A 27,732-nucleotide genomic window follows, 5' to 3' on the forward strand; every position below is an offset into this window, starting at 1 on the left:
TAAAGCAAGAACGTAATGCTTCTTTTCTTAAACTAAAAAAATGATCTAAAATTGAACCAGTTTTTTGACATGGTTGTAGCACACATCTAAGGCTGAGTTTGGATCCCCCCCCCCCCCAGATGCTTCATGATGCCAAGAGGCAAAAACTACACCCAGATGGCAGAAACCATACATTCACAGATTTGACAATTCCAGTTCCACCTCAAATCAAAGTCCACCTTAATCCAAACAGTCTATATGCTTACCGAGAGGGGGAAAATAGTCCCTGTACAACAGGACCAAGTATTGCCTAAAACTTGGATGCCTACTTGCTAGATTAACGATTCATCTTTGTGAAATTGGCATCTAGAATATGAGGAACCCCAAACGGGTACAATTTTATTGCACCTGAGATTCCCACCAAACAATTTAGTTCACAACATCATTGTACAATGATAGGACATGGCCCATTGCTTCTGAAAGATTCAAAATCTTTGATCCTCCTGCTAGACTAACCAAAGCTCACTTGTCCATGTCTAAAGCTTGTCCACACCTATCAGATCTCTGGTATAGAGCCAGATCCTCTCTGTTGAACTCCCGAAGTGTTAATCCAGATCCATTCTCAATATCAAAGATCTTCTATCTGATCAATAGAAGAAAAATGTGCTTCCATGCTATTGAAAGCTTCTTCATTAACTTCAACTTTGTAAAATAATCCAGGTAGAGAATAATCTGATTCTGTTTTGGTTGTAGAAACATCTTCAGCAGCCTTCTCCTTTGATGTCTCAACATCCTCACTTTGGGAAAGACTAGCCTTATCATGCTGATTAAACAACTGGGACTTCAACTCCAAGCAGGATTTCAGATCATCCTCATTTCGAGCTTTGTTCAATTTTTCAATAATGTCACTTACTGCAGATAGCTTCTCAGCACGCCAGTTCTTTATTTTCTTTGGCCTTTTAGGCTCCTGGCTATTAAGATCATCAGCACTGGCAGGGCCTCCCTCATCATCTAGCTCCCAATTCTGCAAATTCTTCAATCCCTGATCAACAAGCTCTTGGATTCTCTCTCTGATGCCATCAGTTCTCACTGGGTTTGATCTTTGTTTCACTTTCGACCCCAATATTGCTGCTCTTCTAGCATTGCCTTCATCAGAAGTGGAGGTATCTGGTAGAGATAACATATCTGTTGTGGGCCCTTCAAGTGAAGAATTTTCTAGAAATACTTCCTCTAGTAAACTAACATTCCGCATATATCGATCAAAAGCTTCATTTTCAGTTTCAATATTTCTATCTTTGTACTCTTGCAGCTTGGAGAACCTCCATTGATTTATAACTGCAGCATCCTGACAAAAAATAAAAACTCCAGTCCTTATACCACTATATAAGAATATATATTGTCCAGAAACAGCATTAACCAACTCTATATGTGCACCTTTCTTGTCAGTGGCTTCCTTGAACGTAGTGGAGATTGAGCTCCATTCAGTTGAGCAAAGTTGTTGGAAAGCTGCCTAAGTGCAGAAACCCTTAGCGAAGTCCTGAAATGAGACGTTTTTATCAGGGAAATATGGAATAATGTATGACCAAAAAATAAAGTGCAATAACAGGAAGACAGGTGAAAATTGAGGTTTGAAAAATATAAATTAAAAGCACAATAAACTTTAAGTGTTTAATTAATGGTTGAATACAAAGAAGCTTAAAATTTGGTCCCCTTTGGGGAAGAAAACACTCATAGTAGTTAAACTACGAGTGTTTAATTAATACTGAATCTAATGATTCTTCAGTTTATTTAATGCATCTCTGAGCAACTGTTTTCAGAAGAAAAACACGAGTTTTAACACAACCTGCTACTGTTTTTCATCTAGGTTTGAGAAATGGAATGTCAGTAACACATGAAAATGGAGAAACAGATTTCAAAGTGGCTAAGCTCCAAACATTGCATGTAACAGTTCTCAACCTGAGGTGCTTATTTTGTTAATATACTAAGACTTACCCTGAGGTAGATACATCAGTGGATGGCTGATCAAACAGAGGAGAGCTTGAAGTTGGTGACTTGTCCGGAAAAGTTGCATTCGGCTTAAGAACTGTGACCATATGAGAAAACAAGAAAAAAAAATTAACAGCTTCATTATTAAACTGTCAGCAGAATTTTATAAAAGAATTTCCACTGGTATGCAATTTATGAAAATAAGTATTTAATTTCAATGTGCATCAACCACGGTACACCAATTGATTGACTAAATCCCTACTTGAAAAATTATCTCTAGGAAATCCTAACAACCAAAATTAACACCTTTCTTTAGTGAAATGAAGCATTGAAAGAGCCTTTCTTAATAGTGATGGCTATGCCACATAACTAGAAATGCTGAATCAATGAGGAATTTGGGAAATGGAATATCAATAAGATGTCCCCCCACATGGCAGTCCAGAATCTTAGATGAATAAAGTGCATCCACTAAGTGTGTTATTATTGTTAGGAAGGTGAGATCCTATCATCTATGATTAACAAATCCCATTCCCATAATACATTTCCTTGTGTAATAATAAACAAAATCTTCAACCATAAGCCCCTTTTTATACACAAATTTTAGATATTATTACTTCCAGCCATTGATAAAGCTTGACTTGTCAAAGAAGATGATTACACACTTCTATGTATTCGCAGCAGGAGAGAGAGAGAGAGAGAGAGAGAGAGAGAGAGAGGGAGGGAGAGGGATTCCCTATTTATTGTTCACATGAAGATAAATAAAAATAAATTGAGGTGGTACTGAAACAAACCCATTTGTCCCTCGTTGCTTTAATGGGTAGGCATGAATGAGTTGTCAGAAACCCTAAAACATTGGTTGAAAAAAACTTCTATATCTTTTTATGCTATCTTAGTTTCAGCCATGATTTTGCATCAACCACCCAGTTAGTTGCCAAGTTTTCAGAGTAAATGGGAGGGATTTACTGACCAACTACCTGGCCATGAGCCATCTTTCCAGGGGCCAATCCTACCAGGTCTTGGTCCATCTCAATCCAGATTTGGCGATCTCCAATCTGGATTGCCGAGTCTTGACACACTGCTTCTGATTTTGGTGTACTTTTCTATTTTGATATCTTTCACCTTCCTTATTTCATTGATAAAATCTGTGATTTATTATATGAATTGAAAGGTATCATCAAAACTCAGTCTTCTTCAGATGCTCACTGGTCAATGGTAATCATATTAATTCGGAATTGATTTATGGTGGGAGAATACTACCTTTACTGTCTTACTTCCTGCTTATACCACCTGTCTTATACAGGATATAGCGTATGTTTGACATCCTACCCATTACGACTTGAAGCCTATGTTGGAACCTATATCTGAAATCTGAATAGATCACTTCAAGGTCCAAATATTGACGAAATCATCTCTTATTTGACATCATCATTAGCAACTAGGTACTGAAAACTGTCAATCACCCTAGATGGTCATAAATTAATTATATCTGGCATTTAAACACCTTTGATAGTCAGGTTTGTTTCAGCTAAACCATTCTTTTGGTCCATTCAAATTCCTCTAATTTTTTAATGAGTAACAGTGCTGTATTTTATTAATGAAATATAATAGTGAGTACAACGAAGTAGAAAACCCATATGGGAAGGTTAGCCTCGGCTAACCTCCATACGAGTACATCCACCCTTAACCAATTTGACCCCAGCATAATTGATCGCTTGATGCCCCTTGTTTTCCTAATTCATCAGGCAATCCATTAGCAGCCCATGGAACCCATTTCTTTGACTTGTAGCTCCTCTATCATTCTTTTTAGCTCTCTTACATAAATCTGTAGTTCCAGGCTACCTCTTGTTTGTCACTTAGCCACCCAACAATTGGTTTTGAATCTCCTTCGACTTTGACTTCTTTCATGTTTAGTGTTTTTACCCTCTTCTTAAACCTGTAAGTGCTCTGCCTGCACCTCCACCCAAGTTGAATTTCCTATTCCTAGAGGTCCTGAATAGAACTCTAGGATGTTTCCAGCTTTGTTCCTAAAAATTCTACCTATACCTAAAAACTCTGGATTACCCAAGCTGCAGCCATCAAAATTCAGTTTTATGTGCCCCATTGGTGGTGGAACCCAGCTGACCAAAGGCTTTGTGTTCCAAGAAAATGAACTTGCTACTTGCTTCCGATTTCTGAGAATACTATCCACTGTGAAGTCTGAGAAGAGCTCCAAAGTCTTCACCCAATGTACCACTTTGATTGCAATATTTTTTCCAATAGGAAACAGTAACTTTCATTGATCAAATTATAAAGAATAAGTCCACTGCCCAGTTCCCAAGAAAATGGAAACTGATACTGATGCTCAATAGACTTGATTCTTACAATTCAGCCCAAAAGAGTTCATCCCTGTTAATCCTTTGTTTAGCTAAAGTACCTTCCAAATTATTTGCTGATATTCTCACCCATTAAACAGTAACACTCTAAGTCCATTGAAAGACATTAAAAAAAGCACAAGAGGCTTTTTGTGCCCAAGGCATAAAGCAAGGCACAAAATTCTAAAAAAGAATCAAAAGTTGCAAATATATATATATATTCAAAAAATAAATAAATAGTATTATTTAAAAAATTACATGTATTTTAAAAGGCCTATTTGCTCAAATTTAAATATATAAACATAATATATAATGCATATTCAAAGTGAAAATGTAAAAATTAAATTAAATATAACATAAATCATTTAATGCACTCAACAGTTCAAGCACGTGTAACTTTTAATATCTTTTGTTCTTTCCCATCACATTATCCTAATTCTACAAACTGCTTTATACCGAGCCCCTTGAGGCAAGCCCAAACAAATCCATGCTAAAGTCCTAAATTCTTAATTCGTGTACAAAAGTTCGACTTTGTTATTTTGATTATAATTCCTTATCTCTTAAAAGTGTTTTGTATAAGAAGCAATGTTTTAATACTTGGACCAAACTAGACGACTGGACTATTCAACCTGGGAACCAGAAGATAATCCAACTGGACCATTCAACTCAGGACCCAGAAAGCAATCTGGTTTTTTAAAGCTCCATTTTTTTTTACCTCGTAATTGTAAGTTTTGACATCAAGCCATCAAGCCATCTTTCATTTTGTGTTCATTTATGTGTTTTTTGTTTTTATAGGCAATGAAAAATTTATTAAGAATTAACCAAAAAAACCTCTGGTTTTCTTTTTCAAAAAAAAAAAACAAAAAGTGCACAGATAGACATCCCAAAAGGAGGCACGAGATGCAGCCCCATGTACAAATCAACTTACAATTGAGACCAAAAGATAGATTCCCTAAAAGCCCCTCGCTTAGCTAAGGAATATATTAGGCCACTAATTAAATATGTATATATATTTTTAATAGAAGTAACAAGACTTGAAACCTAATCATTTATGCTAAAAAGAAACACCTTAACCATCTAGCTGCCGCTAACATTCATTATTAGGCACCACTTTGAGGGGGTACTACCGCATGAGAAAGACAAGAGAGAGAGAGAGAGAGAGAGAGAGAAAGATTGTTTGAATGATTGCCTTCCCTTCTTATTTCCTCTTGACCTTTTATACTGTACAGAGTATTACATCAAGATTAAGATCAAGATCAAGACTTGGTGATTACATTTCTGTTGCAATTGAATTTGCTAACGTGGCTCCCTTCTTTTTCCTTCTAGAATACACTTTTTGTGTTATTGGCTTGGCTGCTGGTTTTGGGCTCCTAACAATTCCTCCTTCGTTGGAAGCCACCTCGTCCTTGAGGTGCAGTTGGGGATACCTCTATTTGAGGACTTGACAAGATTCCCAAGTGGCATCATGAACTAGTAGTCCTCTCCATTCTACTAAGGCACGTTGTTGGATTTGCTTCCCCACCTTGATCCAACAATAGTCTAGGATGTTTCGAGGCTGTAGTTGTAATATGTCGGTGTCATCAAATTCCGACAACTGCTAAGCTTGATATATTATCTTCCACGCATTGTTTAAGGAGAGAGACATGGAAAATTGGGTGTATCTGCGAGGAGGCTGGGAGATCCAATCTATATGCTACTGGCCTAACTCGCTCGGTAATCACAAACGGCCCACAAAACTTAAGAGATAGTTTGTGCCACCCCTTTCAGGCCAGAGAGGTTTGTCTATATGGGTGCAATTAGAGATAGACACATTTCTCCACTTGGAATTCCACCACTATGTTTTTTATCATAAGTGACCTTCATCCATGATTGTGCTCACATGAGGTTGGCTTTGAGATTTTTGATAACATTATCTCTTTCAAACAGTTGTTGATCTACTGCCACCACTACTGTCATGCTAGGTTCATAAGGTAATATTGATGGTGGGTCACACCCATATAGGGCTTTAAAAGGAGTCATGCATGATGCACTATGGAACGTGGAGTTGTACCAAAATTCTGCCCATGGCAGCCACTAAGCCCATGTCTTTAGATTTTCTCTGACAAAGCATCGTAGGTAGGTCTCGACGCAAGGATTAAGTACCTCCGTCTATCCTTCGGTCTGTGGAGTGAAGTACCCTGTAGCCAAAAATATTCTTTCCAAAAATTGTTGAGAAAGGTCAGATTCCGGTCTGTAATGATATTTGTGAGTGTTTCGAATGTTGCTACAGTAACTCGAACCAGGAAGAGAAGGAAGAAGAAGAGGAAGAAGAAGAGAAGAAGAAGAAAGAAAATAAGGGTCTGTCGAAATCTGACGGAATTCCCATTCAGTCGACCCCCTTAATCTTTATTAGATTCTAATAACCTTTACAAAGACTAAATTGCCCATACTTAAGTGTGGGGCAGGGTACTCTAATAAAACTGCCACATAAGCAAACTACTTAACACACATAAGATTACTAAACTACCCCTATTCAGATAACTTTAACACTCCCCCTCAAGCTGGAGAATATATGTCATATAATCCCAGCTTGTTACATAGGTAGTTCACTTTCCCTGAGCTTAGAGCTTTTGTAAACAAATCTACCCACTAATCATTCGAGCCCACATGTTTTGTATTTATTTCTCCAGCAAGAACCGTCTCCCTCACAAAGTGGCAATCAACCTCTATGTGCTTTGTTCTCTCATGAAAGACAGGGTTGGATGAGATATGGAGTGCAGCTTGATTGTCACAATACAATCTCATAGGTTTATCCATGTGAAACCCAATTTCTTCCAATAGATCAAGAACATATTTCCTTTGGCACAGATTTACACCTTGTTTTGACCTGACAGCTTTTATTCCCAAGAAATACTTTAATTTTCCAGGGTCTTTTGTTTGAAAATGATTTTGCATAAATACCTTTAGTTTGCCAATCCCCAATTTATCACTGCAAGTAATGACAATATCATCCACATAGACCACTAATCCTCCCAGCTTTTGAATCATAGTTGAACACTGAGTGATCAACCTGGTATTGCTTCATTCCAAAACTCTTCACCACTTCGCTGAACTTCCCGAACCAAGCACGTGGTGATTGCTTCAACCCATAAATTGCCTTCTTCAGTCTGCACACCTTACCATCCTCCCCCTGAGCAATAAACCCAAGTGGTTGCTCCATATGTACCTCCTCCACCAGATCACCATGGAGGAAGGCATTTTTTATATCAAGCTGAAACAGAGGCCAATCATACATAACTGCCAAGGAAATTAGTACACAAACAGAACCAATCTTAGCCACCGGAGAGAATGTCTCTATGTAGTTCACTCCATACAACTGTGAGTAACCTTTAGCAACAAGTCTGTCCTTCAGACGCTCCACACTACCATTTGGCAAGTATTTCACAGTATACACCCATTTACAGCCCACAGCATGCTTACTAGGTGGGAGAGTAGTAAGTTCCCACATTTGAGTATGTTGAAGAGCAGAAAGTTCCTCCTCCATTGCCCGCCACCATCCAGGTGAACTAAGAGCTTCTTGAACATTGTTAGGTAGGGAAATAGAGGACAAAAAGTGAAACAAACTGGCGATGTGAGGTAGAAAAGCGAGATAATGAAACAAAATTGGAAATGGGATGGAGGGTAGAATTGCGTTTACCTTTCCGTAAGGCGATGGGTAGGTCAAGGTTTGAAGGTTCAGCAATAGGAGCCATGAGAGGATCTGCAGATGAGGTAGAAGATGGAGGAGGGGCCAGTGTCGTTCGACGTGTATACATTTGTCGGATCGATGGGCGTTCGGTGGTGATCTGCACTGGATGAGATGATGAGTCTACTCCAACAACAGCATCTGGAACTAGGTCACTGACAAAAAGAGGAATAGGAAGTAAGGGTGGAGACGAAGAAGCTTCAAGACTTGAGAAGAAGGGTACAGACTCAAAGAAAGTGACATCAGGGCAGACATAGCACTTTCGGGTAATGGGATTATAACATTTGTACCCTTTTTGAGTCCGAGAGTAGCCAAGGAAGACACATTTAACTAAGCGTGCATCTAACTTGTCTATTCCAGGACTTAGATTGTGGACAAAGCACACACAACCAAAGACACGAGGAGTTAATGGAAAAGGAGATAAAGTGGGAAACAAGATAGAGAAGGGGGACCAACCATGAAGAATGAAGGAGGGCATCCGATTAATGAGAAAACGTGTAGTGAGTACAACATCACTCCAAAACCATTTAGGAACATTCATGTGGTGAAGAATAGACCGAGTAGTTTCAAGAAACTGACGGTTCTTTCGTTCAGCTACCCCATTTTGTTGAGGGGTGAATGCACATGAGGTCTGACGAATAATGCTATGTTGTTCTAAATACTGTTGAAATGAAGAAAGTATTCACGACCATTATCTGAACGGAGAACTTTAATTGGAACACCAAATTGTGTGCGTATTTCAGCATGGAATTTTTTAAAAATGGAAAAATAATACACTTCTTTCTTTCATTGAGTAAATCCATGTCATTCTTGAACAATCATCAATAAAGGAAACAAAATATGTGTACCCATTATAAAACTCTATTTTGATTAGACCCCTAACATCTGAATGAACCAAAGAAAAATGACTCAGCATACGACTCTCAACTCTTGGACTGAAGGACACACGACGATGTTTCCCAAACTGACATGACTCACATTGCAAAACTGACAAATGACTCAATGGCGGAACCAATATCTTGAGAGCCTTGAGAGATGGATGTCTCAGTCGGCAATACCATTGTAGAGGAGTAAGTGAAGTCTGAAGAGCAATTGAAGATCCACCACCATCAAGATAATACAATCCACTATCTTCATGCCCCCCACCAATCTTCTTCCCCGTCTTGAGATCCTGAAAAACACAAGTAGAAGGAAAGAAGGTAACAGAACAGTTAAGAGCTTTGGTTGTTTTACTAACAGGCATAAGATTGAATGAAAACTTAGGTACATATAAAACAGATGATAAGGGCATAGAAGCCATGTCAACATTACCAACACCACAGATGGGAGATGAAGACCCATTGGCAAATGTAACGGTTTGTGATGTGGAGATTTCAGAAAGAGAAGAGAACACACCTGGAGTCCCAGTCATATGATCTGAGACTCCAGAGTCAATAATCCAGGGAGAGGTTTTAGATGACATGCAAGCAATACCTGAGTGGGCAAGTGTGGCAGTGGTATGTTGTGAAGTAGTTTGAAGGAACCATTCATACTCATCCCGCGGTACACTCACCATCTCCCTCCCAGAAGTAGATGTAGATGGGAGAGGAGTACGGTCTGCCTATTTATTGTCACTGATGTCAACCTCACCTGTTACAGCACGATTAGCCATTTGGAGGGAGGGCCATGTAGGTCATAATAGAAATTCACTGTGTGCCCTTCCCTACCACAATGAGTACACTTCCTTGCAGAGTTAATTCTTCCCACTGCCACGGCCTCCCCCTGAGTCACGACCACCCTAACCAATCATGGAACTGCCACGGCCACATTGGGAGGCATGTCCTCCCCCTCTTGTACTGTGTCCACATCCTCTAGCCATCACAAGTGTTGATCTATCAGACTGTGTGGGATTCTCTGTCTGTCCCAAAGAAATTCTGCGAAGTCGTGAGAATACTTCCTCAAGTGTAGGAAGTGTGGAGCTCCCTAATATTTGGGCTCTAACTGGTTCATACTCCGATTTCAGCCCCACCAAGAATCTTGTAACATCTAGTTGTTCCCTTTGCTGTTGCTGAACTTTAATATCTGGAGTGAGGGGATGATAGACATTGAGTTCATTCCTTATATTCTTCATGCTGGCATAGTACTCTTCTAGTGTTTTGTTTCCTTGTTGCAAATCAAAGTACTCCTGATAAAGTTGATATACTCTTGTTGTATTATCTTGTCCAGAATACAACTTCTTAGCATGTTCCCATATATCCTTAGCCGCATCAAGAAACATGAAGTTGGCACTAATTTTTTGTTCCATATTGTTCCATAGCCAAGTCATGATTTGAGCATCTTCTTGTTCCCAATCATCAAACCCTGGGGAGTCAACCGATGGTTTCTCATCTTTTATGTGCTTCACCTTCCTCTTTGCCTTGAGGAAAACTTCACAGATTTAGCCCATGGAACATAGTTCTCCCCATTCAGTTTAAATGAAGTCATCTGTACACCTAGGTAGTAAGGGGAAACCACCACACTAAGTTTCTGATCATTACACCAATCTCCTATTGCTGCCATGGTACCTTTCACAGTTGCCTCTAACCTGAATTCTCAGCAACAAGCTGACTGCTGTTATCCAAAAATTGATGTTCCAGCACTTATAGCAACCCCTAAACACAACAATGGATACACACACCTTGTTCTTATTCACATTACTGCTGATTTCACGACACCACGAACCACATAAGAATCAATTTAACACTCACTAATCACATGTAAGCCCTCTTACAACCACTCAATAAGGATTGTGCAACACAAGCACCACAACATAGTCAAACCTATTACACCCAGTTCAGACTAGTTTAACACTTTTAAGAGGACACTACACAACCACAAAAGTTCAGCTAGGTCACAGCATTACACCTTACACCACTCGGCCACTTACAGCAGCCCTAACACCACTCAACAACTTACAGCAGCCCCTACACCATTCGGCTACTGTACACACAGCCCGTTCTAGGGCAACAATGAACCTAGTTCTCCAGGTTCTGATCAGTACTAACAGCCTCTTGAAGAGTTTCTACCCAGAAATACCAGCAACACAAGAAAAAGAGAAAACCGACCTTCCTTTGAGAGTCTCAACCAACCATTCACTGCTGAAATCACTTTTCTTGATGAAGAAGAATATGCGCAGCAAAGAGAGACAAGCTGTGAGGTTTCAGACCTAGGGCGAACTAGCTCTCTCCATTGACTGACCAGAAACGCAGGAAGAAGAGTCACAAACACTGCTGAGGTGCTTTACCAACTGAAGTAGGTCAGGAACATGGCTCTGATACCATGTTTCGAATGCTGCTACAGTAACTCGAACCAGGAAGAGAAGGAAGAAGAAGAGGAAGAAGAAGAGAAGAAGAAGAAAGAAAATAAGGGTCCGTCGAAATCTGATGGAATTCCCATACAGTCGACCCCCTTAATCTTTATTAGATTCTAATAACCTTTACAAAGACTAAATTGCCCATACTTAAGTGTGGGGCAGAGTACTCTAATAAAATTGCCACATAAGCAAACTACTTAACACACATAAGATGACTAAACTACCCCTATTCGGCTCACTTTAACAGTGGGCATGCCATGCAATCTAGGGATCTCCTTGACAAATTTGTTGCTACTGTAGCGGCTGTATATGGGTGTGCAAAAGGCACAAAATGCCCATACTTGGATAGTCTATCAATGACCACTAGGATGACCATATACCCTTTAGACTTCGGTAAGCCAGAAATGAAATCCATCGTGACTTCTTCCCATACCATGTTAGGGATCTCAAGTGGTTGTAGTAGGCCCCCCAAGTTTTGAGCCTCATATTTCTACCGTTGACATGTGGGACAGGCTGCCACATAGTTTCGAATTGCTCATTTCATACCCACCCAAAAGTAGTGAGTTGCCACTCCACGATAAGTACGTAGTATGCCTGAATGGCCACCTTGTGGCAAATCATGAAAGAGCTGCAAGAGGTGCTGTAGATGCTTTGTCTGGGCTGAAATAGCCAACCTTCCTTTGTAGAAGAGATCAGAGCCCACCACCTTGTAACCTGGGACCGAGTTTGGGTCCTGGACCCATTTATTATGTATGGCCTGTAACTTAGAATTTGATAGAGCTTTTTGTTTGAGAAGGCCCACCAATGGATAGACTGGTTTAGATACTATTAGTTGGCTGAACTTGTGGACCCGTGATAACGCATCTGCCACCTTGTTGGTTGGGCCTGCTTTGTATTCAATGGTATAGTCATAGCCCATGAGTTTGTAGGCCCATCTCTATCGTGCTTCTCATATGTGGATTTTGCTCGGGCCTGCCCTGATAGTGCCTTGCTGAAATACGCAACAGGCCAACCATCTTGCATGAGACCTGCTCCTAAACCTCCTCCAGAAGCATCACATTCCACTACAAATGTTTTGGAAAAATCCGGGAGGGCTAAGATAGGTGGTGTTGTAACTGCTGCCTTCAATTTTTCAAAATCTTGCTGGGCCTCCATGGACCAATGAAATGAGTCCTTTTTTAATAGTTGGGTTAGTGGAGCAGCAAGAAGCCCATAATCTTTTATGAACCGCCAGTAATATCCTGTGAGGCCTAGAAAACCTCTCAGCCCTTTGATTAAAGTGGGTTGAGGCCACTGTTGGATAAATTTAACCTTGGTTGGGTCTGCCTTGACAGTTCCCACGGCTGACTATATGGCCCAGATATTGAATTTGGGTTTTACCAAATTCACACTTAGACATTTTCGCATAGAGTTTTGATATCTCAGGACAGCTAGAGTGGTTGTGAGATGTTCCATATGTGATTTCCAATCTGAACTGTATATTAAGATATCATTAAAAAGAAAAAAGAAAAAACCTAATATAAAGTGACGGAAGTACAGGCGAAGACAGCCACAGATTGTAGTTCACCTAGCAGTTCTTCAATGACTGGTATGGAAAAACAGTCCCTTGCCATTATTTTGTTGAGGGTCCATTAATCAATACAGAATCTCCATGTTTCGTCCCTTTTTTTGACAAGAACTGGGGCTGAAAACGGGCTGGAACTTGGCCTGATAAATTTCTTTTGAATCGGCTCCTGAATTTGCTTCTCAATCTCAGTTTTTTGAGAGGGGGAGTAGTGATAGGGCCTTATGTTTGTTGGGGCTGCCCCAGGTACCAACGGAATGTGATGATCATGTAGTAGGCAATGAGGTGGTAAGGCCTGTGGTTCCTGGAAAACATCCTCGAATTCTGCTAATATTTTCTGGAGTTGTGCTTGCTCCTCTTCCAGTAAGTTTTCAGTTTGGGGTGATTGTAACACTAGGCCAGTGGGTTCTAAGCCCATTCGTAGGATGATGTGACATTGGCCTTGACTACAGCCCTTTGTGATTGTTCTCAGGCTTTGCTGTTAGAGGGGGGTTGGTTGAACCCCTTGTAAATGATAAATTTTATCCTCTAGGGCGAAATCTATTGTCATGCGTTGCCAATCACATATGACAGGGCCCTTCTATTTTAGCCACTGTACTCTCAACACAATGTCTGCCCTGCTGAATTTTAATGGGTGCAAATCAACTCTTACTATATAATCTTGAATTTGGATGGCTACTTCCTTACAAATTCCTTTGCACTTGATGTGGTTTCCATCTGCCACATACGCACCAAAAGGGGAGACGTAATGGGCTTGTAGGCCCAATTGTTTGGTGAGGCTTATGGTGATGAAATTCAGGGTACTGCCACTATCTACTAGCACGGAGACAGGTCAACCCATTAATACCCCTTCAACTCTCATGGTTTGGGGTGTGGAATGCCCATGTAAGGCTTGTAGTGATATTTCAAGATTGGTTGGGTTCAGGGGTTCCCCCATTCCTCCCCTTCAGGTCCTGGGTTATTGGACTTGTCTTGCTCCTCCTCACCTTCATGTACTTGCAGCAAATAACTTTGTTGGGTTTTACAACGGTGGTTGGGTCTGAACTTCTCATCACAATTGTAACATAGACCCCGGTCCCTATGAGCTTGAATGGCCCATGTCAACCTCTTATATGGGGTTAGGGCCTGGCTAGTGTTCTTACCTTGTCCGAACTCGATCCGGGGCGGGTTCTTGAGCAATGGGTGTGAAGCTGGGTCCGACTTGAACTGCACAGGTTCTGCCCGGATGGGTTCGATTCTTGGGAATCTTCCCAATTTTTTCAGTCGGTTTAATTTCTCCTCTTACAATCGAGCAAGCCCAACCGCAGCTAGCATGGATGCTGGTTGCATGGCTTTCACTTCGATCCGTAACTCTTCCTTAAGCCCTCTGACAAAACAGCCCAAGAGGGCTGTCTCTGGCCATTCGTGTACCCTTGTAGCTAATTTCTATAACTCCAACTGATACTCTCGCACCGAGCCTATCTGCCTCAACTTGGATAGAGAATCATCATAGTTTTCGAACCCTACTGGTCCAAAGCATATACAGAGAGCTTCTGTAAAATCTGCCCAGGATACTTGGGGATGGGATCTACAGAACCATTGAAACCATAAAAATAGCTTCTCCTTCCAGGTGGAAGGATGCAATCAGGACTCTCTGATGACTAGGTGTCTCATGGAATTTGAAGTACCTCTCGGCTTTGAAGATCCATGGCACAGGATCATCGCCGCTGAGGGTGGGAAAATCCAGTCGAGAGATGACCGGTCCTCTTCCTGTTCCGGACATGCCGCCTTCACCACTGTCTCCGCCAGTTCCTTCTTATTCCCTGTTGCTCACAAAGGCTCCCTTTTCCAGTTGGAGAACCACCGCTGCCAAGATCATTTTCAGCTCCTGGAGGTTGCTGGACATCTTCTGCATTCGCTCCACTCGATCCATACGATCTCCCACAGTTCCCAATCTGGTGCTTGGCATCTTGGCTTGCCAGCTCCAATACCAGTTGTTAGGCACCACTTCGAGGAGGTGCTACCTACTGAGAAAGACGAGAGAGAGAGAGAGAGAGAGAGAGAGTTTGAATGATTGTCTTCCCTTCTTATTTCCTCTTGACCGTTTATATTGTACAGAGTATTACATCAAGATCAAAATCAAGACTTGGTGGTTACATTTCTGTTGCAACTGAATTTGCTAATGTGGCTCCCTTCTTTTTCCTTCTAGAATACACTTGTTGTATTATTGGCTTGGCTGCTGGAAATGGGCTCCTAACAATCAAACCGTTTGACCCATGACCCAAAAGACTTCTGGTTTTGTGTCCAATCTGGATCTTAAAACACTTTTAAGAAGGATGAATATACAATATTAGCAAAAATGGGGTTTCTGGAGTAGGAAGAACCCACCTGTTTCCAATAGAAGAAGAAAAAAGTTCCAAATAACAAACACAAATCTACAGGAGTTCGGTAGGCAGAAAGGGTTTTCACCATATATGCTCTGCAAATGAGGATTTGAAGAGCAACCACTATTGTTTCTTTGCAAATTCTCACAAGTATTAATCCTTTTTTTTTTATTTTTTGATAAGTAAAAGTTAAAATTTCATTCCTCTATGAGGAGCAACCACTCTTTGTGGGGAGTTGTATGATGTATACTGTGTTTTTATTCTAATTAATAAAATTACCATAAACCATAAAAAAAAAAGTTAAAATTTCATTGATACCAGAAAGAATAATTGTTACAAGCATCCCAAAGGGAGGCATGAGGTGCAGCCTCACTCTTAAAGAAAAAACAAGAGATTTACAACTGTAACCAAAACAAATGATCCCTTATTACCCCTTGCTTGGCTAAAGAATCAGCCAAAATATTAGATTCCCTCCCCACCCACTGTATAACCAGATTCATATGTTGTGTTATCCATTTGAATTTCTTCATTTCATCTCTATAGCACCATATCACCGAATCCAGATTCTTTATCCAGCCCACCACCACCTTGGAGTCTCCTTCTATCACCAGGTTCTCCAAATTCATCACTTTTGTTATTTGAACACCTTGTAAGATTGCGTACAGTTCAGCTTTCAGTGAGTCTCCATTAAATTCCATGATCTCTTATGGCCCCTCCAATTCCAGAAGGACATGGGTTGCCTTAACTACTTCCATCAAATTTAGTTTCAGAAAATCTTCAAATGGAGGTACCCAAGCCAACCTTGTTTTAACCTTCTGCACTAAGCTTGAAACCACTGAGTACTATCTAAACAAATCCAAAGTTAGTAGCCAATGTATAACTCTTGTCATCACACAATAACTTGTTTGCTTCTCTCCTTCTGCTGGATGATCCTAGCATTTCTTTCTTCCCACAAAGTCCAAATCATTGCTGCTCTAGTGCATCTCCACATTAATCTTCCCCTTCTCTTCGGCCAAGCAAAAGCTGATGAATCAAACAGCATCTTAATCTCCACTGGAACATTCCACCTACACCCAAACAAAGAGAAAATTCAACTGATTGTAGCTCACTTTGGGGTGGGCATTCAGGGGGTCCTCACTCAACAAGGATAACAGCATGTTTTGGGCATTCAGGGTGCTACTGCTGATGCAGACTCAATTAAAACATAGAATGGATTTCCTACACTTCCTGCATTGACCAACCATTATGTGACAATTGTCCAGGACTTGTTTAAAGCCCAGTTACTCTCATGTTTATAGGTCTTTATACACATGATGGAACACCTACCATGCAGTGATTGATTACAGTAGGAAGTGTAAGGAAAAACTGTAGGAACTCCAGACTAACTAGAATAGAAGTTAGGACTCGTATTACTAGAATTCTCATTGCCAAACTAATTAAAACAACATACTTCTTGTTATCTATCCTAACCTGTATAGAATCCCATAAAAAATGAACTCAAATGCATATGGCCTAGCCAAAGTTGAAGTGGAAAGAGCCCTTTTGTACAGAAATTGCCTAATGCTTTTATAGTTTACTGACAGATGATTGGGTTGTATGATCTCTATTAAGGCATTAAAAACAGACATAGGTACACAATCAACTGGTCACCTAGGGATCCTCTCGATTAAGAAGGCTGACCAAAACTAAATATAAACATTCAATAAGTACTATCCTGGCAACAACAAACCTCTGTAGATACCAAAGCTCTAGCCTCTTAACATTATTTCAATGAACCAATATCCATTCCTGAACCACCTACAAGTCCCAAAATCTACACCTTTTGTACACCTATAGCTGTCATCAACCAAAGACATTGGAACAATATTTTTTATTTCAGCTTGAAATGAATCACCAGAACCCACATTGGCAGGAGCCTCATGCACTGGGCTGCCCTTTAGCTTGAAGTGAATCGCCATTCCCTATAGGACCAGAATAAGCCAACAATTTCTTGTCACAACATCCTAAAGATACCCCATCACCCTATGCCTTTGGTTCCCTGAGGAGTATCCATAACAGCGATGGGCATTCCTTCATATACAAAAAACATAAGGAATAGGCAATTTCAAGGAATCAGCAATCTATGATGAAAAAATAGTTAGCATACCATGTATATGACATGGATTTTGAGCTTTTGCGCAGCAACTCTTGCAAGACTTGTAAGGACACCTACACATCAATAGTTTAATCATCAAAAGGCCAAACCAAAAAGCATCATTTTTTTTTATCAATAACCAAAAAGCATCATTTCTCTATGTCATCAATACATCTCAACAATCCCTATATTAAGATTGATTAAGAAAAACAAGCCCTATATGAAGTAAACAGTATTTCATTACATGCACTAAAAATTTATGCTTTAAATTTTATACTCACAATTGCAGAAGATTCCATTCATTGAATTGTTAGGATCACATTTTCCCAAATCCCAAGCATTGTGAATCTGTTTAGCAACTTTGTGGCCAATTAGACCAGCTGCCTTTAATTTTTATATGAAAAAGAAAATTATAAATAACAAACCATGATACCATAAATGAATTATGAATAAGGTTAGATCTCTTGTTTGTGTGTATGTAAATAATAGGTAACATATTTGCATGCATCTTCAAATATGAAATATAGCCTCATAATGAGTACCCCTTCATACAAGTCTATTAGCAAATACTTAAGCTCCATATCTGAAACAAAGAAAAACTTGCACATAAAGGAGGAAAACCAAGCAAATAGTCAAAGTGCAGACAAAAAATGTATTATCAGTGAAAAGTGAAAGCAAGATCAGCACTATGGTCAAAGTGAAAATCTCAAACACCCTAAGATTTTTATCACTCAGAGATACAATCCAAGAGCATTTTCTCTAGCACTACCACAAGAATTATTAGGAGATAGAATCATAGAATTGATACAATCTTAACATTCTCTAAGAAAAGCAAGGTATGAACCAAGGTAATTGATGGAAATCTTAGCTCACAAAATGGTTTTGTTAAGAGAAGTAAATTTTTCTCTCACCTTAAGGCCTCGTTTGCATCTTGGTAAGTCATTTATCTGGGTAAATGCACTTATCCAGGCAAGTGTCTCCTGGATTGCAAGCAACCCAGGTCCTTTAGGTATGGTTATGTTTTCAGGAACAAAGAGGGCAGAATTAATGGTCTATTTTCAAGGCCAATAGGTAGGGGTGAGCATTATTCTGGGCTCAACTGTAACTTTATAATAGTCTTTGTGGAGAGTTAATAGATTTTAGCTCTCCTCTTTTGTAATTTGTCTTTATCTATTAATGAAAATATGCAGTTATTGGTCAAAAAAATGTTTTAATTGAATTAGTTAAATGAACTTCTACTGACGAAAATAAATAAAAGGAGGGCACAAGCCCTCCATGAAGTATAAACCACAGGGGGCAGAGTGCAGAGCACTTATACATGATAAACTAAGAGGTTCTTATCACTCTTGATGGCAAAAAATAAAAAATAAAAAAATCAACAAAAAACAAAAACAAAAGATGTGAATTAACTGCAAAATAAAGAACCAAGTCATTGGTTGTTGTATAATAACAAAAAGAAAAAAGATTAAATGGTTAGCACAGAATTTGGAGGTGAGAGTACACTGGGTGAAGAGAAATGCAAATTCATTTGTGGAAACTCTTGCTAGACAGGGGACAGGAAGAACTCAGCTTTTTCGGGCTCAACTGTAATTGAAGAAATTTGTACTTAACTGTGTTCAGGGAGAGATAATAGTGGTTATCTCTCGCTGGTTCAATTGAAGTAATCATTTTACTAATTCAATGAAAAATTTTCAGTTATTGACCAAATAAACAAAAACAAAAGATGAGGCTCCTGGTGTTCTTTGGTGTTGAATTATAGACAGGAAAATTCCTTGTTCTCTTGGTCTAGATACCAACAGAAAGAAGGAAAGAAAGAAGAATAAAACTAAAAAAAAAATGCATACCTCAGACCTGTACCCCAAATCACTACCAATTGTACAGAGAACCAGGCTAGCTTACCCCACTTCCAGAGTTCCTTAACAAGCTAGCAAACAAGAGTCTCCATGAGAGTCTTGGGAGTATATAAGCTAACATTTAACTGCTGAAGGGAAAAAGACCAAACCCTGCAGCTCACCCTATAACGAGCATATATACAGTTGAGTACCTGTTTCAAGGTGGCAAGCCAAGAACAAAAGATGCATTTAGATGATGGGATGTTCATTCTCTGGGACAGCAGTTTATCCTTTGCAACACATCTTTCTAAAATGCCATCCACGTCATGAAGTCAATCTTGGAGGGCATCTTTATGCACAAGGGAGCTTCTATTTCCTCAAGTCCCAAGAACATTTAATCTCATATTTTTCTCAACAAAACTCTTAATTATTGGGTAAGACCATACAGAAGAAAATTGTTCAACATTAGAAGGGCTCCTTCCTAACTGGAGGAATGGAAATATTAGGATTTCAAACTGCAGTAGTAGTCTTGATGGAGGTAGTTTACAACCTAAATTTAAGTGCTCATGCTCCAGCATCAAGAGCCAGTAATGGTTCTTCATTCTATTTTAAGGCAATTTTTTAGCCACAAGTGAGAATTTTATCAAAATAAAATAAGTAATACATGCAAAAACATCAGGTTGACTTATCAAAAAAAATTAACATCAGGATTTCCAACACAAAACCACTTACATCAAGGACCTTCCCCATGCCAGCAGAAGGTGTAGGTGTCTTGAGGCAAGGGACTAGATTATGAGGAGGAAAGGAAATAGTGATGGGATTATAGCTTAGAATGTTGGGCTGCTGGACTGAGTATTATAAGGACAGGAGAGTGAAACATTATGAAGAAGAAAAGAAGATAAAACTTATCAGAGTCAGCAGAAACAAACTTTAGTCAATGTTGTCTAAGAGAATATTGATTGCAAATACCCTTTTATAATGTATCAAGCACATGAAGCTCCCAAACAGCCTGAGTTTTTCCCAAATATCTGAGATGCATTCAGGGCTGTGCATCAATATTAATACAAGTGAGGTCTTTATTGTAGAGGAGGTTCAAATGTGGCTAAGTTGTACATACGTTAATGCAAATGTAATCCAAGCCCCACCACAACTTCAGCTGTGCACACAATGATGCTGCCTTGCACATGCCAAGCTCAGCATGCATCTCTGTTTTTATTTTCAGAATATTAATTTTTGGCTCAGTCATTCGGATGTCATGTGGTTATTAAGAAGTCTAGAATGTGCCCTTTGCAAGATTAATTTTGCATTTTTCTAGAACCCAACCCAATACTCCCCGAAATTTTAAGTCTAAAAACCATGATAGAGAATACGCTTAATGCCTATTACTTAAATTCTGAAACTCACTTAAATATGGAAAAGAGATGCAGCAGCTACTTTCCATTGGATAAAATCTACAGAGCAAGCTCTATTGCTCTATCAACAAAGCTTCTTGAGCAACCTGTTTCATCCTCTCAGTAAATGCAATAAAAAGGGAAGATCTCAACATTAAGTGTTAATGCAAATGAATCTAGATGTTGGAAATATCATGGCTTAGCCCCTCTGGAAAGGGGAATTGTAAAAGCTGCCTATGCCTCGGACTCATGAGAAACACAGAAGATAGAGGAGGTCCAAAACTGTAGCAGAGATTTTCATTAATTTGACTTTTGCCTATTCGCATCAATCAAGGAAAGATAATGGATGCAAACCATTTTACAGAAATAGCCAAAATCCAAATATATAATCTCATCTAGGCAATCAACAGAAGTTCCTGAACCCACAATCAACATAGAGATGACATCAAGAATTGGAAGACTGTTGTTCAGTTGCCTATATGGGTGGACATGAATCGAGCTTTTCATGAGCTATTCGAACTCAGTTCGTGAAAAGCTTGATTAAGCTTGGTTTAGACCAAGCTTCGAGCCTAGCTCGAGCCCAATAAAGTTCAGCTCATGAGGCTAACGAGCCTATATAATATACATAAGTTTTTTAATTTTATAGGAAACTTAGATTACAGTTGAGCTCGAGCTGAGCCGAGCTCAAACATACAAGCTTCTGAGTTGAGCCAAACTCGAGCTCAAGTCTCTAGCTCAAATCAAGCTCCAGCCTCATGGTTTTTTGGCAAGCCAAGCTCAAATAACCAGACATTCGGCTCGGCTCGGCTCGAATTCAGCCCTAGTTGCTTGCTAAGAGCCTATCTGTATGACCTGTCTAGCACCATTTAGAGCCTATCTGTTGCACCGTTAAATGAAACTTATTGAACCAAGCCCTCAGTGATTGTTTTAACCCATGCAAAGACTTCTTCAGCCCATATACTTTCTGCCCACTGCCTCGAGCACAAAAACCTAGGGTTTGCACCATATATACTTCTTCTTCAAGGTCACCATTCAAGCTCCAAAAGCTAGTCACAAGAAAAGTTTCCAACTTTTTTTCTATTATTAAATATTTTTTGTTGTTGCTATTGTCAAATATTCACATTGAAATAAGTAGAAAATAAATAGAATATAGTATAATATAACCAATCAAAAAAGTATAAAATAGATTGGTTTAAAAGAGAGAGATAGAGAGAGAGAGAATAGTATATAATGAAATGCCATTATAGCTTACAAGTTACAAGGTCCCCAAAGTAATGGAATAACAGTCAATATACTGCAGGAAATGGCCTTCGAAGGTTGTTATTTTGAGTTCATAATTAAAATAAGAGGCCTAACCCTTGATCATAATAAGGCCATTATAAAAGAAGTTAGAAAAATGGCTTCAGAAAGTGCCACTGTACTCTTATACCCTCTTTGTTTCTTTCAACTGTAGATTCGCCACTAAGTCTATCTGCTCAACTCAATTCATCTCAGCCTTAACCCCAATTCGTAACTATTTTGGGTCGGCTAACAAATCTCGTCATGTCATTTTCTCTACAAGAGCCAGGTTTTCTGTCAAATTATAACTCAGATCACTAACCACTTTCAGTCAGTAGGTTAGTGTGAACCGTAAAGAACAATCAGAAAAAACACACAAGTGAAGTCCATGGTATTCTCCACGTCATCTAGGTAATAGAACGCAACCAATCCGTACGCGATCGAAAGTGGAAATTTAAAATCCCCGAGAATCATAGTCATCATTACACCAGAACATATTTAAATACATAAACATTCTGGAGAACGAGGAAAAGAATACCATTTCAACCATCAATTCTCCAATTGAGCTAAACTTTCAATCAAGAAAAAAAATGAGGAAGTTATTCAACACTTTCAGACCTTCAAACCGACGATAAAATACCGTTTGTTGCGAAGAAAAGCATCTAAACAAACCCTAGAAAAAGAATGCTAGGGTTTTCACGGTACAATTGCTTGGTTTTTGTTCTTTACCGTTGGTGAGAGGGTTTTAAGGGCAGGAGAGTTACCTGGAACGAGCTACGTTGCCGCACTTGGAGCACTTGGGCTTGTTGAGGCCGCGTAAGTTCTTCGGTGGGTCAGAACGCTGTGGCGTAGTGGCTGTAGTGACGGTAGCTGTAGCGGTGGTGGTGGTGGTATCGCTGTTATTAGTGCTCGGAATCGGTGAAGAAGCCGCCATTTTTCTCTTCTTTTAATTTTCTTTTCTTTTTATTTTCTTCCAACTGAAATTAACCAGAGAGAGTTCCGTTGCAAAACGCAAACAGCACTTACGCACATAGGGTCTTTTGCGCCTTCGGTATTTTTAACGGGACGAAAATTTTCTGTTTTGAGCCTTTTTCTGACATTTTGCTGGTTCTCGTGAAAAACCGGACCGCAAAATCGATTAACCGAATCGGTCGGTTTTTCGGTTTATTTTCCATGCGATGCACGGGCATGGAGGTCTATGACATTTTCATTTTGCATTTAATTCAATTATTTGAAAGAACAATTATCTCAATTCAATTATTACTTTTGGGTTATATGCAGTTTATTCAATCATAATCTAAATTGCACTTTAGTGAGAGTGGCCAATTTTCTATTCTTTAGATGAATTTGTATTTTTTTATTTTAATGTTCATTTTTATTTCTTTGAAAAAATATTAATTTTTATTAGCTTAATATTATTTTATGTCAGTTTTAGGTAAAATTATAAAAAAACATATAAATAACAATTCTATAAACTACCTTTACGTTTTGATCCTAACAATGTCCTCCCTTATGGCTGTGTTTGGAAGCGATGCAAATGGAGTGTAAATTCCGATCTAGGATAAATTTGCACTCTGGTTCACTTTTGCCCGTATTTGGTAACATTACATTCATGCATTGACAAATTATAAAAAAACACATTTTCCAATGCACATTTATATTGATAATAAGGTGTAAAAGTACATCAATAAAGAAGAAATAAATTTATATTCAAGTGGGCTTTCAATAATAAAGGCATATGCTTTATTGTAATTCATGTTTGCATCCATTAATCTAAAAATCTCTTTGGTAAAAAGGTAAATTTGTCCATACAAAAACTTTACAATTTATATGAACCATTTTACATCTACATATTTGCATGTTTCCAAATGCAGCCTATAGCTTTGAAAAAAAAAAGTGCAAATACCTCCTTGCTTTTTAATTACAAAGACATTGAAAGTTACTAAAATACTCATATCATTGTTAATGCATTATCATACAAATTCAAATCTCCTACCCAAATGACACTATAGCTATACATTGGGAGCATCTCCCCATGAATGGTAACATGCAAATACAAGAGATGTTCTTGGTGTACAACTATAGTGAGGTGTGGGTAGGGTTGTTGTGGGTATAGGAGATCCGAAATATTATCATACACAATTTAAAATTTAAACTTTACCCTTCACTAATTTTTTTTGCCAAATAATAATTCTTCTTAACTCTTCTTAGACAAAGTAAGGAAAAAGGTTGAAGTGAAGTAAAATTAATGTGTTACATCAACACTTTTTATTTGAATGATGACTAAAGGAAGGTATTTGCACGTTTTTCAAAACAATAAGGGAGGTTTTTGTTCAAGTCAAAACAATAGGGAACTAAATAGGATTGCTAGAAAAGCCAATGAAGTTTTTATAATTTTCCTTATTTTTAAATGGAATACAAATTGATTTTAAAATAATTAAACTATATTTAAAATTGGTATTTTATTTTAATATTTTAAATTAGTAAAATTAAATTAAATTAAGTGTATTAAGTTTTTATTAAATTTAAAATTCCAATGAAGTTTAATTAACTATATTAAGTTTTTATCTTTTGAATAGAACTTAAGTTGGTTTTAAATCAGTAGAACTTAGTTTTTAATTTATCTTATTCCTTTTTATTAATTAAGTTGTATTTATTATATTAGTAAAAGTATTTTTATCATAGCAATAATTAATAATTATTTTTGTTTTATTTAACTAACTTACTAAATTATTTTTGTTATGGTTAATTAATGTTTATTATTTTTAAATGGATTAGAATTTTAAATGGAAGTAGATTATTTAGTGTAATATCATATCATTGAATATCACAATTTTGGTATAATTAATCTTTAATAATAAATATAATTTAATGCAAATATATCTAATATATATATATAATTATAGTTAAATTGAAATGGATATAGATATAGGTAAAGTTATTGAAGGAGAGAGTTAATGGCATGATTAATGAGGAGATATTATAAAAGTTAGTGGGGGAGAGAGAGAGAGAGAGAGAAAGAATTAATGAGGAGTGTTAAAAGTGTTAAAAGGTGATTGGTCATTGCTTGAATTATTTTGTTCAATTTTAAAAGTAGATAATTCAAAAAATAGAAAAAAAATAGTGACTTGAGAAGAAACTATAGAACAGGAAAGTGCCTATACTAGTGGGACCTGTGCAATGCATGGGATTTATCAAGGAAAAGTGAAACAATGGGAACTGATAATTATACTAATAATTTCAGTAATCTTTATTTTAGTAATTTGTTATACAAACAATTTAATAATAATTATTGCTAATTGTTCAATAAATAATTATTTTTTCATATTATCTGTTCATGTTTTACTTTATTTAGCTTACTTTATTAATCATTAAATGTTATAATTAAATTAATCTATAGATTAGCTTTTTAGTCATAATTAAATTAATCTAAGTCCAAGCTTGACATATTCCATTTCAATATATACTAGCAGAGACCCATGCGATGCACAGGATTTATCAAGGAAAAGTGAAACAATGGGAATTGATAATTATATTAATAATTTTAGTAATTTGTTAAAAATTTTTAATAATAATTATCGTTAATTATTCAATAAATGATTATTTTTCATATTACTTGTTAGTGTAGATTGTACATTTATTAGATATGCACTAGGGGCGAGCATACTTTAGTTGAAACTGAAAAACCAAATCAGAATTTCAAATTCGGTTCAATTGGTTCGGTTTAATCAGTTTTCTGTTCAGTTTCAATTGTGAAAATCGATTTAAGTATATTTCGGTTTTCAATTTCAGTTGTCATGGTTCATAAATCGGTTAACTGAAAAAAAATGATTTATTTTTTAAAGTTATATTTTTTAATATTATTGGTAGTTTCTACTTTTTAGCTTGATGCCTCGATGCATGGGACACAAAATAATTTTGGTCCTATCTTGTCTCTTGTAGTTTGGTTGCATGTAATTAAATACTTGGTGGAAAGTAGAAATTGTAAAGCTGAATAGGAAACTTAAACATCAATACTCGAGAAATTTAACTAAAGAGGGAAAACTAAAAAAAGTAAAAAAATAAAAAACTTTTCAATCCTTCCATAGTGAGCACATCTACCTGTCTAGCCTCTGAGGTCTATTTGTCTTCTTCTCATCAATGTCCTTGTAGAGTGCAGAGAAAGCCAGAGACTAGGATTGCATTCTTCCCAACCAACTTTTCTTCTCATGATCTCACTCTCACCTTTCAAACCCACAAATTCAAACTTGGAAGAGAGTAAAAGACCAATAGCAATGCAACGACTACAACAAGACGACAGAGATTGCAAGGTTGCAACCTGCAACATTTTTCTTCTTCTACTTCTTCTTCTTCTTCTTCTTTTTCTTCTTCTTCTTCTAGTTGGGTGTGAAATTCTAATTTGGTTTTTAACCAAAATAACTGAAAAAAAATCAGTTTTATTTGGTCAATTTTAACAAAGTTTAGTTTTAGTTTGGTTTATACATATGATAAATTGACTATTAAAATTCCATTTTTTTGGTTCAGTTTTAAATTGAATGCTCACCCCTAATATGCACAAAATAGTACAACCTATATTAAAATCTGAAGGGAATATTGTAGAGCCTAACACTATCTTAGAGTCTCAAGATGTAGAATGTTTTGAGACCATTTTTCCTCATAAAAGGGATGGAACTAACATAGAAAATAGAATTGATAAACCATCTTTCCACAGATTTAATCAGGACTTCTTTCCCTCCAAAAGACAGAAAGGACTCACTCCATGCCTTGGTTTTGTTTTGAACCTTTTCTTTAATGAAGGAAAAAGGTCTTTGATTTTAACTTTCCTAATTCAGAGGGGAGACCAAGATAGACCGAAGGTGTGCCAACTCTTCTGAATTTGAGAGTTTTGGCAATGATTTTCTGAAGTCTATGGTGAAGGTTCTTGATAAAATAAATTTCAGACTTCGAGAAATTCACCCATTAACCTGAAACCTTTCCATAATCCTAAATTGCTTCCAAGAGATGTTTCCCTTTTTGCAAATTAGCCTTTGCAAACATGATAGAATCATCTACAAAGAACAAATGGGTGAGAACTGGGCAATCATTTCTCATTTTAATGCTCATAACCATTCTTTCTGAATTTAACCTTTTGAGCATAGAAGAGAGAACATCGGAGAAAATGAGAAAGAGGTAGGGAGAGAGCGGGTCCCCTTGTCTTAAACATCTTGTAGGCACAATAACCCCACTTGGGCTTCCATTTACTAGAACCATATAAGTCACTTAGGTTACTCATTCCATGACCCATCCCACAAATTTGGACCCAAATCCCATTTTGGTGAGAGTAGACCTTAGTTCATCCCATTCTACCATGCCATACGCTTTACTTATATCCATTTTGGTAGTCATATATCCATTTTCATCTTGGTTTTGTTTAGGAAGTGAAAAACCTCATAAGCTATGAGGATGTTATCGATTATCAATCTACCAGGAAGGAAAGCACTTTGGTTTGAGCTTATGGACTCAGCCAGGATGGGCTTCAAACGGTTAGCAAGAATTTTTGCTATCACTTTGTAAATGGTATTATAGAGGCTTATTGGTCTGAATTGAGATGGATCCTTGGACTTTTACACTTTGGGGTTAGGGGTATGAAAGTTTCATTTAACTATCTTGATAAACTCCCAAACCTAAAGAAACTCTTAACAACCTCTTTGACACTACCTCCCACCATACTCTAGTGATTTTGGAAAAAAGAATTTGGATAGCCATCAAGACCCGAGGCCTTCCTAGGTGCCATCTGAAAGAGCACTTAAGAAATTTCAG

General features: G+C 37.8%; 1 protein-coding gene across 1 annotated transcript; it reads right to left on the bottom strand.

Moving 5' to 3' along the window:
* LOC148848420 (electron carrier/iron ion-binding protein) lies at window positions 1–23,136 on the bottom strand. Its single transcript, XM_088948161.1, has 5 exons — window positions 22,698–23,136; window positions 17,445–17,506; window positions 1,972–2,062; window positions 1,414–1,516; window positions 1–1,324 (listed from the first exon to the last, which is right to left on the bottom strand). The coding sequence occupies exons 1-5, from the start codon at window positions 22,865–22,867 to the stop codon at window positions 608–610; spliced, it is 1,143 nt and encodes a 380-aa protein (XP_088804287.1). The 5' UTR covers window positions 22,868–23,136; the 3' UTR covers window positions 1–607.
* Window positions 23,137–27,732: the final 4,596 nt, after the last annotated feature.

This window comes from Nelumbo lutea, chromosome 6 (assembly GCF_056320005.1).
Source record: "Nelumbo lutea isolate HS-2025 chromosome 6, American lotus-T2T, whole genome shotgun sequence".
In the NCBI taxonomy this organism is placed as follows: Eukaryota; Viridiplantae; Streptophyta; class Magnoliopsida; order Proteales; family Nelumbonaceae; genus Nelumbo; species Nelumbo lutea.